The sequence below is a fragment of the Lissotriton vulgaris genome, chromosome 10 (assembly GCF_964263255.1).
Source record: "Lissotriton vulgaris chromosome 10, aLisVul1.2, whole genome shotgun sequence".
Lineage (NCBI taxonomy): Eukaryota > Metazoa > Chordata > Amphibia > Caudata > Salamandridae > Lissotriton > Lissotriton vulgaris.
In genome coordinates this window covers 1,007,805,206-1,007,817,639 of record NC_141698.1, presented here as the reverse complement: position 1 = coordinate 1,007,817,639, position 12,434 = coordinate 1,007,805,206, and the positions used below count along the sequence as shown (strand labels likewise).

Sequence of the window (12,434 nt, the reverse complement as noted above, 5' to 3'; positions counted from 1 at the left end):
TATCTGATTTCGCCATCAGCGCCCCGGGGCCCAGGCGATTCAACATGGTGACGGCATCATCGAAGGATGCGTACCGCACCGAACAGACTCCTGGGTCAATCGCATCGTTCACTGAGAAACCCCTTGGAGCCGACAGATTATGGATCAGCCTAAATTCCCCTGGGTCTTTTTTGGGGCCCACCCCTAATGGGGAACAGATGAAATTCGCTACTGGCGGGTGCTGGAAAGGGCCAGCGACTCGGCCTAGGCTCACCTCTTTAACGATTTTTCTCTCCACCACACCTGGATTATGCTGTGCCGAAAGCTGGTTTTTACAAAAAGGTTCTCCACGAAAATCCCCCGCCGGGATGTCGAAGCCATATAAGAATCCCTTCCTCAACACCCCAGCGGAGACATAATCAGGGTATTTGTTTAGCCAGGGAGTCATAGCCATGATATCAACGGGGGTAGGCAATTGTACACAACGATCCCCCTCAGTCTTGCTTGGACCCTCCTCTACCTCCCGACCCGCTATTTTTTGACCTGCATGAACTCTCCGGGTGAGAGGAATTCCCACAACCCGCACACGCATGTTTAAACTTACATGCCCCTTGCGGTCTGGTACAGTTGCCTCTATTGAAGCCCCAACAGACCCCCCGCTTTCCACCATTCTCGCCGGTTCTCGGCTGGTGATCGCCACCGGCGCCTGCCCGAAAGGGCACCGCGGGCTGCTGGCGGGAAAACCCCGCCCCATTCCCACCTGGCGAGGACGTCCTCGCCGCGCCAGGCAGGAGCTGCTTTTGCCAAGAAATCGAGTCGAGGCAATCCCATGTCAGAGAGGAATCATACTCTTTCGCTTTACGGAATTTCATGTCGTAACCCATCCATTCATTCCCCTCATAAGTTTCATAAAAATCCATTATACGTGTCTGATAACAAGACAGTTCGGCCAATACCTCGGGCTTACGTTCGCCAATATTCGCAGTAAACATTGCAAAGGCCTTGGCCCAATTTGTTATCGTCTCCTCCACCCTGAATCCCACCATTTTGGCTCGCCCGACACTCGGGTGCCACAAATCTTTCTGTGTCTTAGCATACTCCATCTCGCGATGGTCAGTCAACAACGAAAACATATTAACATACTTGTCTGCCCATATCAATTCTTTCGTGGCCAACGGGATATGTTGAACCACCCTCTCCCGTCTTGAGGGCAATGAGCCCTCCCCCGCCACTGGCAAAGCGAGCTTACCCTGTTCAGTCGTTTTTCCCGCCATTTTCTCAAGACCAGCTGCCGGTCCTTCCGGAGTCACCTGTGGGGAGACAAGAGGGAGATTCGCCTTCGCGGCATCTTGTGACTGCCGCAACTGCTGGATTAGTAATTTGGCCTCTTCGGCCGTGTCTCCGGGCGCCGTAGCACCCCCTGCCTTTTTGTTGAGCCATGCGGCCAACTGGGTGGCCAATTCGGGAGGCATATCGTCGTTGGCGGGCGTAATCACAACCGGAACCGCGTCTGGGGTTGGTACCGGGCCATCGGCTGGTATGGCAGGGAGAACTGGAGGTACCTCAGGGACCGGAACCTCCCCTGCCCCCGCCCTCCTTTTGACCCGCTTTCCTCTACCCTCGGGGACGACTCCCGGCAATGCCGGGCCTATTACCTTTTTCGGGTTACCCGGCTTGTTCATTGCGGCCAGTTGTTTCTTGATGCCCGCCATATCCCGACCAAGCGCTGGGACTTGTCCGATGCTTCGTTCCATTCTCGCCATTCTGTTCACCAACATGCGAAGCACTTTGTCTGTCTCGGAACCCTTTCCTGCCTTCTTGCCAGACATCTTTTCGATTATCCGCTCCGAGTCGATCAACACGGTCCTGGATCCTCCGCCTCGAAGTAACTGAAAGAGAAACACAAGAACTACAAGTTCTCAAAATTGCTCCTTGTTCCGTCGAGGGCTCACGTGCAATGAGTGGGTGCAGCTTCCAAGCACAGGAACAAGAGGACGCTTCTTCGGATTCCCGCTCTCTTTATTCCTCTTCGGGAGGGCGTGTACCCTCCGCCGGTACGCCTACTGGGCGTGGCCATCGGTATAGGTGTCTAGGACAACCCCTCTTGGGCGGGAAAAGGCGCGCCCCGGCTACGCCGCTTCGGGCATACCAGCCGAGATACGCCCCCCGCCCAAAATGGTTTCCCGGGAGGATCGGGGCACCCAACCATACGTTCGGGGGGACGAGTGGACGCCCCTTTCCATTCTTGGCCTTCTCCTCACACAGTATGATCAAGTAAGTTTGTGTAAAGTCACGCAGAGTGGCGGTGAGGGGACAGGTCTGTGATCCATAAAAACAAGAAAGCTTTGCATCATTCAAAAATGTAGACCCTCCTTACTTTTTCGTTAGCTTTAATCCATGTTCTGCAAGAGGCGTCACCATCTCTCCCAGGCGATGCGCCTTCTTATTTGAATTTCCAAGGAGTGATTCACTGTATAGTACCTGAAGTTGGACACAAAATGACATCATTACACATTTGGATCAATTCTCAGATGCAAAAAAAACACTCGATGTTGGTATGAGCCATTTTCAAAACGTTTATAGCACGTGGATGTTCCACAAAACGAGTACATAGGGCAGCTATGAAACTGAGGTATTTGTGACTTGTAATTTTGGACTCTTGGCTAGGCGTCCTGCAACCCAATTCTCAAAGTCATCTGCATAATTAAGTTAAAGTTAACCTAAGTTAAACTCAAATTTGGTATTTCCAAAATGTAGATTGTCACCTAAGGCGCTCAAACTGAGAAACCCCCTGCTCCCCCAAAAGCTCTATTGGGGTGTGTGCAATCCTTAGCCAAGGGGTTAGACAACCAGTCCATACCACTTAAATACAGCTTCAAGAGCCATGCTTTGAAGGTGGTGGTCATGTTGGTCTGTGCACCACAACAGGGCGAGGCACAGAAACCTTAACAGCATAGCACCGGATGGCTATCATCACAGCTGATGCATATTTCAGATGGATCCTTGAATCACCATAACAACAATATGCCCAACCCTCACAATTTTATCACCACACCTGCACTTGCGTAAAGAAAAAGTTCCAGGGGGGGGGCGTGGTCTGGCCACATAGGGAACTGGCTGCCTAAATGAGGAGCTCCGCTCCGGGACGGCACCCATGAGGAGGCAGCATTGTTTACTGTGACTCCAGGACTGTCACTGCGACGTTCCCCACCAGGCTGAAAAACATGGTCATGTCTGGCGTGCGTTTATTTTGTCTCTAATAAAAGAGAGGGACCCAAACTAACCCAAAGGTGTAGGGTACCAGAAGACAAACTGTCAATAAAGTTTTCCCCTTTGGGTGAACTTATAAGTGAACCACAGTTTAACACTTAGCATACATAAAGAACATACACTCATATATATAGACTAGGAGCAGCTAATGATCAACATGAAACAGTCATACAAAAATGTACATTTTATTTTGGTAGATTAAAAGATATTTTAAAAACAGAACATTGTAACACATCAAAAGTTCATTATACAAAACATGCGACAACACACTCGAAAAATAATTCCAATTAAAAAGGGGGAAAGAAAACACTAGTATGAATTGATTGGTGATTCCTACTCCAAATTATAGATTTAATTTCACAATTTTCGGAGTATTTTTTCTCAAAAGCTTAGTGTTTCTCCACCCAAACAATTGCATCGACGCGTTTCGGTTAAGGCGTGTAAGTGTTCAAAGCCAAAAACCTTCTTTAGGATTAAAATAATAGTATCCCATAAAATACAATATCTTATAGATCAGCATATTTTTCAGCGGTACTGCTAGGGTCATCTGCCTTCCACAAGTACCTTGAAAAACGTATCCGAATTGCGTATGAAAGTACACTGCAAATTATCTTTAGTGACGGCTGAGTCACGTCACTTGTAAATATAGGCAGAAGTAATTCTTCTATTATCCTCTAAGCCAGACCGCCCGCAGCCTGCTTGTGTGGGCTACTAGCCGCGACGTGGGTTTCTGTGTTCCGTTCACTCCGCCAGACCACCCGCAGGCTGCGGGCGGTCTGGCTTAGAGGATAATAGAAGAATTACTTCTAGAATTATTTTCTCAGCTAAATATTCTTGGAAACTGAAGCTTTTTCTCAGCTAAACCTTCTGGCATAGCATTGCTTCATCAAAGCATCATCTCCGCCACTTCATTTGGAAGAATATCAAGTAACTATAGTTTATGTCATTTCTGTTGGCAAGTTCAATTCACTATATAACTCCAAATATCTGAGATAATGCCTAATAATAAAGGAGTTAATACATGAAGGTCCTTGGCAAACATTGAATCACCTCAGAGTCGTGTCTGCGCTTAGCTCCTCTGGACTGCAACATTTTATTTCCAAAAAACCCAGGTTTATATGTCAGCTAAATGTCTCTGAGCTTGTTTTATGAGATAAACTTGCTCTAATTCCTGTAAACTTGTCTCTGGGGGTAAATGGAAGCCTTATGTACTCCTTTCAGCAATATATAGACTGCTGGAATTTATGTGTTAACTGCCTTTGACTAGAAAAAAAGGAGCAAAACAAATTTACCTGCAACTTTAAATCTTTTGGCACAACTTGCTTTATCAATGTATAATCGCAACCTCTCAATTTGTTTGTGTTACCTCACAACATCAGTTGCCCGAGTCAATACACTGGGATATATAGATATACATATATACTAGCAGCCCGTCCCGACCTTGTCCGGGAGCATTTAGGCTTCCCCTACCCCCGCCTGCCCCGACATTGCCCAGCAGCCCGTAGCCCCCCCAGCAGCCCGTGCTCCCGCCGCCCGGTCCCCCGCCTACCCCGATCATTGTTTTAGTAATTTCCCGTCCCCTGCTGGCCCGACACCTGCGGATGTATGCCGCTACATCGGGGTCAGCTACATCGCACGCTGTAACATCGCGTCTATTACATTGCTTCCTCCATTACATCGTGACCAATGACATCGCATCCCTTTGCAACGTGATTGCATTGCTTCCCATTGGCCCAAACATCACCCCGCAGTACATTACATCACAGGGCAAAACAACGAGGTTTCTTGTGTTTGCCGCATGAACCCACCTCTACCCCTACCCCCCCCTCCCGTCCCCCTCGACCCCATAGCTTCTACTTTTATTACATTGTTAGTATGGTATATTATTAATTTGTAAATTGCAAGTAATGTAACCCTATTTTTTTAACTCTTATTTTAATTTTAGCCTGTTTCGTGTAAGGAAAGCACATGCAGGTCTGGCGATCCGTCCTCCCTTGCAGGCCCAATCCATGCTTTTCCAGTTAGTCTTAATGGCTCACAAAATACCTCCTGTCTTTACTGATTAAGGAGTTTTTTCACTTTCTGTTAATACACATTTTGCAAAAACTCGGTATTTGTACCGTGCCACCTAATCACCCATAAGGGTCTCTAGACTTTGGGGGCCGTGGGGGAGCCGTGAGCTATTGCCCTGAGTTACATGATGCTGAGCTGATCTGCCTCATTACAAGCAGCACGTTTATTTTCCATATGTGTGGCAACTCCTCTTACAGCAAGTATCACAATTATTTGTTTTGTAATAAATATCATCAGCTCTAACGTGTCAATAATTATTGGGGGGAAATCGCTCAGTATTTAGTAAGACATGCAAACAATTTTGGTGCGGAAAGCAAAGAAAACGTACATGTTACGCCCCCCCCCCAAATGAATTGGGTGTTATTTATTTACCTCAATAAACGTTGACTCTGCAGACGTTATAAAGTGTGATAAATGCCATACCATTTACCAGACGTATGTTATGGGGGTATTAGACTTTGCACATTATCTCTCTACATTTGTCAAAGAATCTCTACAATTCTCAGTAAGTGGCAATTCAAATTTTTGAGTCCTTGTTAAATTGTTGGGACGATTCGGGTAATCTCTGCATCACATTAGTTTTCAAGTGATAAGGAGTTTACCACTTTTCCTGAAATGTTGGCATTTGTGAGAAAAGCTGTGTAACAGTTGGACCATCAGCTTTGCCAAGCATCACGCATATGAGGTTAGACCATGCGGGGTGAGGGAAAGCGGGAAAAGGAGGTTCACTTGAAAGGGGATCTCTATAAGCATTGGGGTTTGGGGCATTGGGGTTTGAATATATTAATGCTGCCGTCCTGCTGTGAAGACAGCACCATCCAATTCTTTCCGAGCCTCTCTTTGGTGCAGCGGATAATTCTAAAAACTGGCATGGACATTCGGAGGCCCACTGGAGTTCAAATAACAATAATTGTAATTTTGGGAACATCGGCATAATACTAATTACCTGAGACACCCCACTGGGCCATCCACCCATCCATCCTTCATCCATCTGCTCCCTACCAGCCCCACATCCATCCATCCACCCACCATCTTGCCTTCCACCTGTCCAGCCACACACCCTTCGTCCGTTCACCCACCCATCAGCCCATCATCCATCTCATCCAACCACTGTTTCACCCGTCCAACCTTACACCCTTCATCCATTGATGTACATGACGAAACAGCTTTGAATGTACACGTACATGAATAATGATACAGCATACAATATTGTAAGTGATACTTGTATAGCGCACTACTCACCCGCTAGGGTCTCAAGGCGCTTGTACGAATACCGCTGTGGAACCTATCCTGGCTTTCCCTGTGAGGCGTCCACTCCTGGGCACCCCCAAGGTGGAGGCCAGGCATCCTTAGCGTTATGGGGGCCATTGTGGAGATTAAGCAAGCTATTGCCCAGAGTTGCAGAGTGGGACTCCATGATTGGAATAGGCCCCGAGGCGAGAATTATCAAGTCCGTGGAATTCGAATTGAACCCTGGTCCAGGGCTAGACCTCTGCATCAGGGTCTGCCGCTCTAATCATTGAGCCACACTTCTCCACAATATTGACAGTATTAATGCCCTAACATCCTGAACATCGCATTTTTTTTTCTTTACGTTATTTCTCAAAAATATTCATGTGGAATTAATTCTTTGCAGCAGTTGTTGCAAGTTCGGGATTCGAACTGCCGACATTCCCTTCATAAACGTTCCGTTTAGCTCTTTACGCTATCATACATTTTTAATGGGAAGCTGGTATTTAGAGACCCAATTTGTCTTCTGCGAATGGTTATTTGGACAGTCTGCGCTGTATTATATTGTTCGGCCAAGTATTCATTTTTGTGCATTACAACCGACAGTCACTCACCCTCTCACCCATCCATCCACCTATCATTCATCCACCAGCTCATCATCCATACATCATTCATCATGCAACCATATTATATTGTTCGGCCAAATATTAATTTTTGTGCATTACAAACGACAGTCACTCACCCTCTCACCCATCCATCCACCCATCATTCATCCAACAGCTCATCAGTAAGCATGGGCAAATTTTGCGAATCTCGCGTTCGCGAATTTTGCGGATTTGCGAACTCGCAATCCGCAAAATCCGCAAATTCTCGCGAATTTGCAGATTTTTTTTTTTTTTTGTGTTTGCCACTCTCTGTCACCACTGCCACTCTCTGACTACTCATGCCACCCTCTGGCCCACCCATGCCACCCTCTGTTTCATCACAGCACCCTCTGGTTGTCCAGTTTTACATTATTGTGGCAAAGCAAAGCACACCTTCCCTGCCTCAAGTGACCTGAATTAATTTGGGGCTGATTAATGTGTCACAGAATATTTTTTTAGCTGGCACCTGCTTCCATAGTGCTTCCTGGTTAGTGATCTTTTGCACTTGCTAAGTGCTTTCATTGTTGCAAAATTAGTTACAACACCTGCCCTGCCCCAACTGACAATAATGAATTAGGGACTGATTAATGGATTTGAACTTCCAGCCTGGCTCCTGCTTGTCTCCCTTAGCTGTAATTCAGGACCTTTGTGGCATATGTGTAACTATTCTGAGGTTCAGAGCAGGGTCACATAATAGTTGCAACTGGCAACTGAACTCTGGAGGGGCCCCTCAGGAAGCACTACAGGAAATGGCTACTAATGATGAGCCTGAACTTTTGAACCTGGTAAGTAGTTTCAGTTTTGCTAAGATCGTATTTCTGCAATTTAGCGCTTATTCGCGGGGCGCGAAGTTGTACTGGAAAGCCGCGAACTCACGCGAACAGTGCGAGCAAGCCATAAAATCCGCTGCTCGCGGATTTGCGGATTTTGCGGGAGATTCGCGAATCTCGCGGATTGCGAATTTACCGAAAATCCGCAAAATCCGCGAGCGAAACGGATTTTCCGCCCATGCTTACTCATCATCCATACATCATTCATCATGCAACCATCTTCCATCCACCCTTTCATCCATCCATTTATCCGCCCAGCCGTTCACACGTCCAACCATCCACCCTTTCATCCATCCATTCATCCACCCAGCCTTTCTCCCGTCCATTCAACCTCCCAGCATTTCACCCGTCCAACCATACACCCTTCATCCATCCGTCCATCCACCGATGTACATGACGAAACAGCTTTTCATGTACACGTAACAGAAAAATTATACAGCATACAACATTCTCAAAAATGTACATTTTGCATAAATTATTTGTAGCAAGTTGGGGATTCGAACTCACGACCTTCCACTTCATAAACGAATCTTTTATCTCTTTACGCTATCATTAATCATTTATGTATCTTCATGTGCCTTCATGTGTTTATCTTCAGGTGCCGCAGCGTGGTATTTGCGGGTATTAGCTCGTAATGTTTATCTTCAGGTGCCTCAGCGTGGTATTTGCCGGTATTTATTTCAACATCGTACTGTTTGGATCAAGTGCCTCATGTTTTAACATCTGGGTATTTATAATGTTTAGCTTCCTGTGCCTCAGCGTGGTATTTGCCGGTATTTATTTCAACAGCGCCATCCAAATCATGTGCCTCAGCGTGGTATTTGCCGGTATTTATTTCAACAGCGCCATCCAAATCATGTGCCTCAGCGTGGTATTTGCCGGTATTTATTTCAACAGCGCCATTCAAATCAGCCTCCAAACAGCCACCCGATGTCGATGCTATGCAATCGCTGCTAACGGGGTGAGGCGGCCGCGCGGCGGCCGCATGCTGGTGATAGAACCGCTCCATCACCAGCCGCGGTTGAGCTGTGCTGGTGACGGAGCGGTTCCGTCATGACCCGCCCCGCTCATTAAAACGGCCGCTCTGGCCCGAAATCAGTGGCGCGCAGGCGCGGCGGCCGGGCCATGACGGAACCGCTCCGTCATCAGCACAGCCCAACCGTAGCTGATGACGGAGCGGTTCCGTCATCAGCAGGGGAGGGGTTAAAGGTCCATGCGATGTTATAGAATGCATCGTAATTGCATGCGTTCTGAAGCCTGCCGCGATGTCCTAGTCGCGTTGGATGGAAGCGCGATGCAATACTTTTGTTGCAACGGGTGTTTACCGACACCCGCCTTCCCCGTCACTGTTCCCGTAGCATTACCTGAGCCGCAGGTCCTCATTTAACCGCTCCTCGCGCCTCAGCCACTGGTCCTCATTTCTCCGCTCCGCCGCTCTGCTCCTTACCGCCTGTCCGCCGCCGCAACTCCCCCGCGCCATGTCCTCCCCGTGCTGACGTGAGCACGCATGTTGCGGCCGGTGCTACTTTGGGGGGGGACTACTTTTTAAGAAAATATAAATATTGTAGATAACGTTTTATTTTGTCATTTATATAGCCTATAACCATCTACACACCCTGACGATGTCAACGGTGTATTGGGTGTGTAGATTGGCGCTGTGGTTCCCGAGTTTACCCGCCTCAAAGCCTGAAAGTTCTTACTTTATTATAGTAGTATAGATATATATATATTTTTTTTTAAAACAACAAGACCCAACAAAAATCTATATATTTTATGTTCTGTCAAAACAAGTTACATAACTAGCGGGCGTGGCTTGGAAGCCGATGCAAGCGGAGGCATGAGCGCTGAGCTCTGCTCCGAGGGTCCCGATCTTATCCTGATTAAGAGGCATCTTGACCCCCCAAGGGTCCCCTGGTGATCGGAGACAGTGGGGACACTGCACTGAGATACTTGGAGCCCCCCAAACGGCAAGTTTTGCAGAGTTTTGGCGGCTTTCCGGGCCGCGTTGCTGGCTAGCGGCGAAACTAAAATGGCGGCGCTGTACAGATCGGCGGCCCCCGAGCTATACTGTCGGGGAGTGCCGGACAGCAGAGGAACCCTCTTTGTGGGGGAGCAGGGCCGGTCGGAGCTGGCGGAGGCAGACAACGGAGAAGAAATAATCGGTCCCGGCGGCGACCTGACGGAGCTTCTGAGGCACCAATCGGCAGCTCCTGGGCAGCGCTGAAGAGGAGACGGACTGTGACCGAGAAGGGCAGGCGAGAAGAGGAACCGCCTCTTTGGGAGAGCGGAGCTGACCGGAAATAACGGCCCACCCCGGCGGAGGCATAGCGGTGTTGCCAGGACCTTGTGGACGCTGCGGAGAGAGCGACCTGGGAGCCCCTTCCTCCCCTCTTCCCCCCCCCCTGACCCCAGGGGAATACTGCAGGCAGTGGTGGCTCTGGCCCCGAAGTAGGCCTGCCTGGTGGACCTGCGCTACCTGACTCTGAGCTGGTGAGTGGGACGGGGAGCAGCCTGTAGACTGGTGCCACCGTCTGCGGCAGTGGGTGTGCAGCCCGAAATCCACCGAGCACGGCGAGCCATCGTTTGGGCAGCAGTGGGAGCCTGGTAGACTGTCCTGTGGGCTGTGCAGCGACGGTGGGGGAAACTGCTGTTTGTGCCTGGACCGCGAACCTGGGTTCTTGCCCCGAAGGAGGTTGTCCTTGAGGCCACAGTGTGTGAGGGATCGGCGAAGGAAGCTGAGGGGAACAGAGGAGCACTGACTCTACATGCGCTTGAGTGGGGGCCACTGCGTCGCCTGGGAGCTGCGATAGCTGGTGATTACTACAGGGGGAAGCACGAGACCTAGAATTGGGAATAAGCTGCAGCTGCAGTAAAATTGGGGACATTGCCCGGCATTCCCCTGTGCTGTTGCTGGGGCTGCGAAATAATCTGGCGGTGCTGAACTGGGACACGTTGACGGCGGCGAGCTGTCCCACTGGAGTCCGGGGAAGGCTGACCCACTTGGAGACGTGCTGCAGTTACACCTGGGGGCATACAGAGGCGATCTAGCATCTCGGGCCCTGTGTAGTCGGCCCGGGGATCTTTAACATGGGCAAACCCAAGGGGAAGAAGGATGGAACACAGCAACAGTCTGACGCGGAGCCCCCACCTCAACAGGACCAGGAGACATGCGAAACCCCGCAGGAAATAGGGCTACAGGGCCACCTAGATAAGATCTTGGCGGCCATTACAGATACTCGTGCTGCCCTGCAGCAAGACATTTCACAGGTGGCGACAGGGCTTGGGCTCTTGAAGGCGGACTAGGTTAAGTTAACAGGCAGGGTGCAGAAAGTGGAGAAGGTGGTCCGAGAGGTGGAGCCTGCACAGAAAGCACTGGCTGCAACCGTGACGTCTGCTTTGGAATGTATAGCTGCGCTGGAGAGGAGAGCCGAAGACACGGAAGGGAGGAACAGGCGGAACAACATCCGCGTGGTGGGTCTGCCGGAAAAAGCGGAGGGGCCAGATATAATTCGCTACTTGGAGGACTGGTTGCGGACGGTGGTGGCTTCTGAGGGCCTATCGTCTTTTTACACACTGGAGCGGGCGCATCGAGTCCCGGCGAGACCACCGCAGCAGGGGCGGCCACCCCGGCTGGTGGTGGCCAGGCTGCTGCACTTTAAAGATAGGGATTTGCTGATCCAGAAGACCCGCACTGATGGGCTGTTCCATGTGGGTAACAGTAAAGTCACTATATTCCCGGAATATACCTTTGAGACACAGAGGCGCTGTGCATCGTTCCAAGTGGTCAAGAAGGAACTGCGGGTAGAGGGGCTCCAGTACTCCCTGTTGTTCCTTGCCAGACTTCGAATAATCCTTGATGGGAAAACGTGCTTTCATGAAACGCCGGAGGATGCGTGGACATGGCTGGAGTCTTATAGAGCTGGCAAGGATGGATCTCAGCAAAGCTCCCGGGGCCCGGCTGGGTCTTCGCAGGTCCAGATGTCACAGCGGATACGGCGGATACAGCGGATACGGCGTAGACGACGGAATCTGCAGAAGCCTTCTGTAAGAACTGGGGTCACCAGTTTCCCGGGGGTAGCCTGGCACGAGCAGGTAGGCACCCGAAAGCTCAGGTGTTAAGTGACTACACAGCACACACAACCACTGAGACAATAAATGCACACGCAATGACGTCGCACGACAGAAAACTCAGGCTTCCTTCTTTGAAGAAAAAATTAACCTATTGGCTAACTCCTCTAAGGAAACTTTCAAAATCGTTAAGCAATTGCTCAAAGCACCTACTCCGACGATTAATCAAGAATGCACTGAAGCTAGGTGTAACCAGTTAGCAGAGTTCTTTGACACCAAGATACAACGAATACTTGATAGTTTACCACAGACTGTCCCCACTACAGGCAATGAGGCATCC

General features: G+C 49.5%; 1 protein-coding gene across 1 annotated transcript in view; it reads right to left on the bottom strand.

Annotated features, from left to right (window-relative positions):
• Positions 1 to 12,434, bottom strand: part of LOC147689151 (acyl-CoA dehydrogenase family member 11-like) — a 367,718-nt gene that overhangs the window by 16,425 nt on the left and 338,859 nt on the right. Inside the window, exon 8 of the mRNA XM_086942042.1 lies at positions 2,357 to 2,460. Coding sequence (XP_086798168.1) covers positions 2,357 to 2,460 — 104 coding nt within the window. The remainder of the gene's footprint in view (positions 1 to 2,356; positions 2,461 to 12,434) is intronic.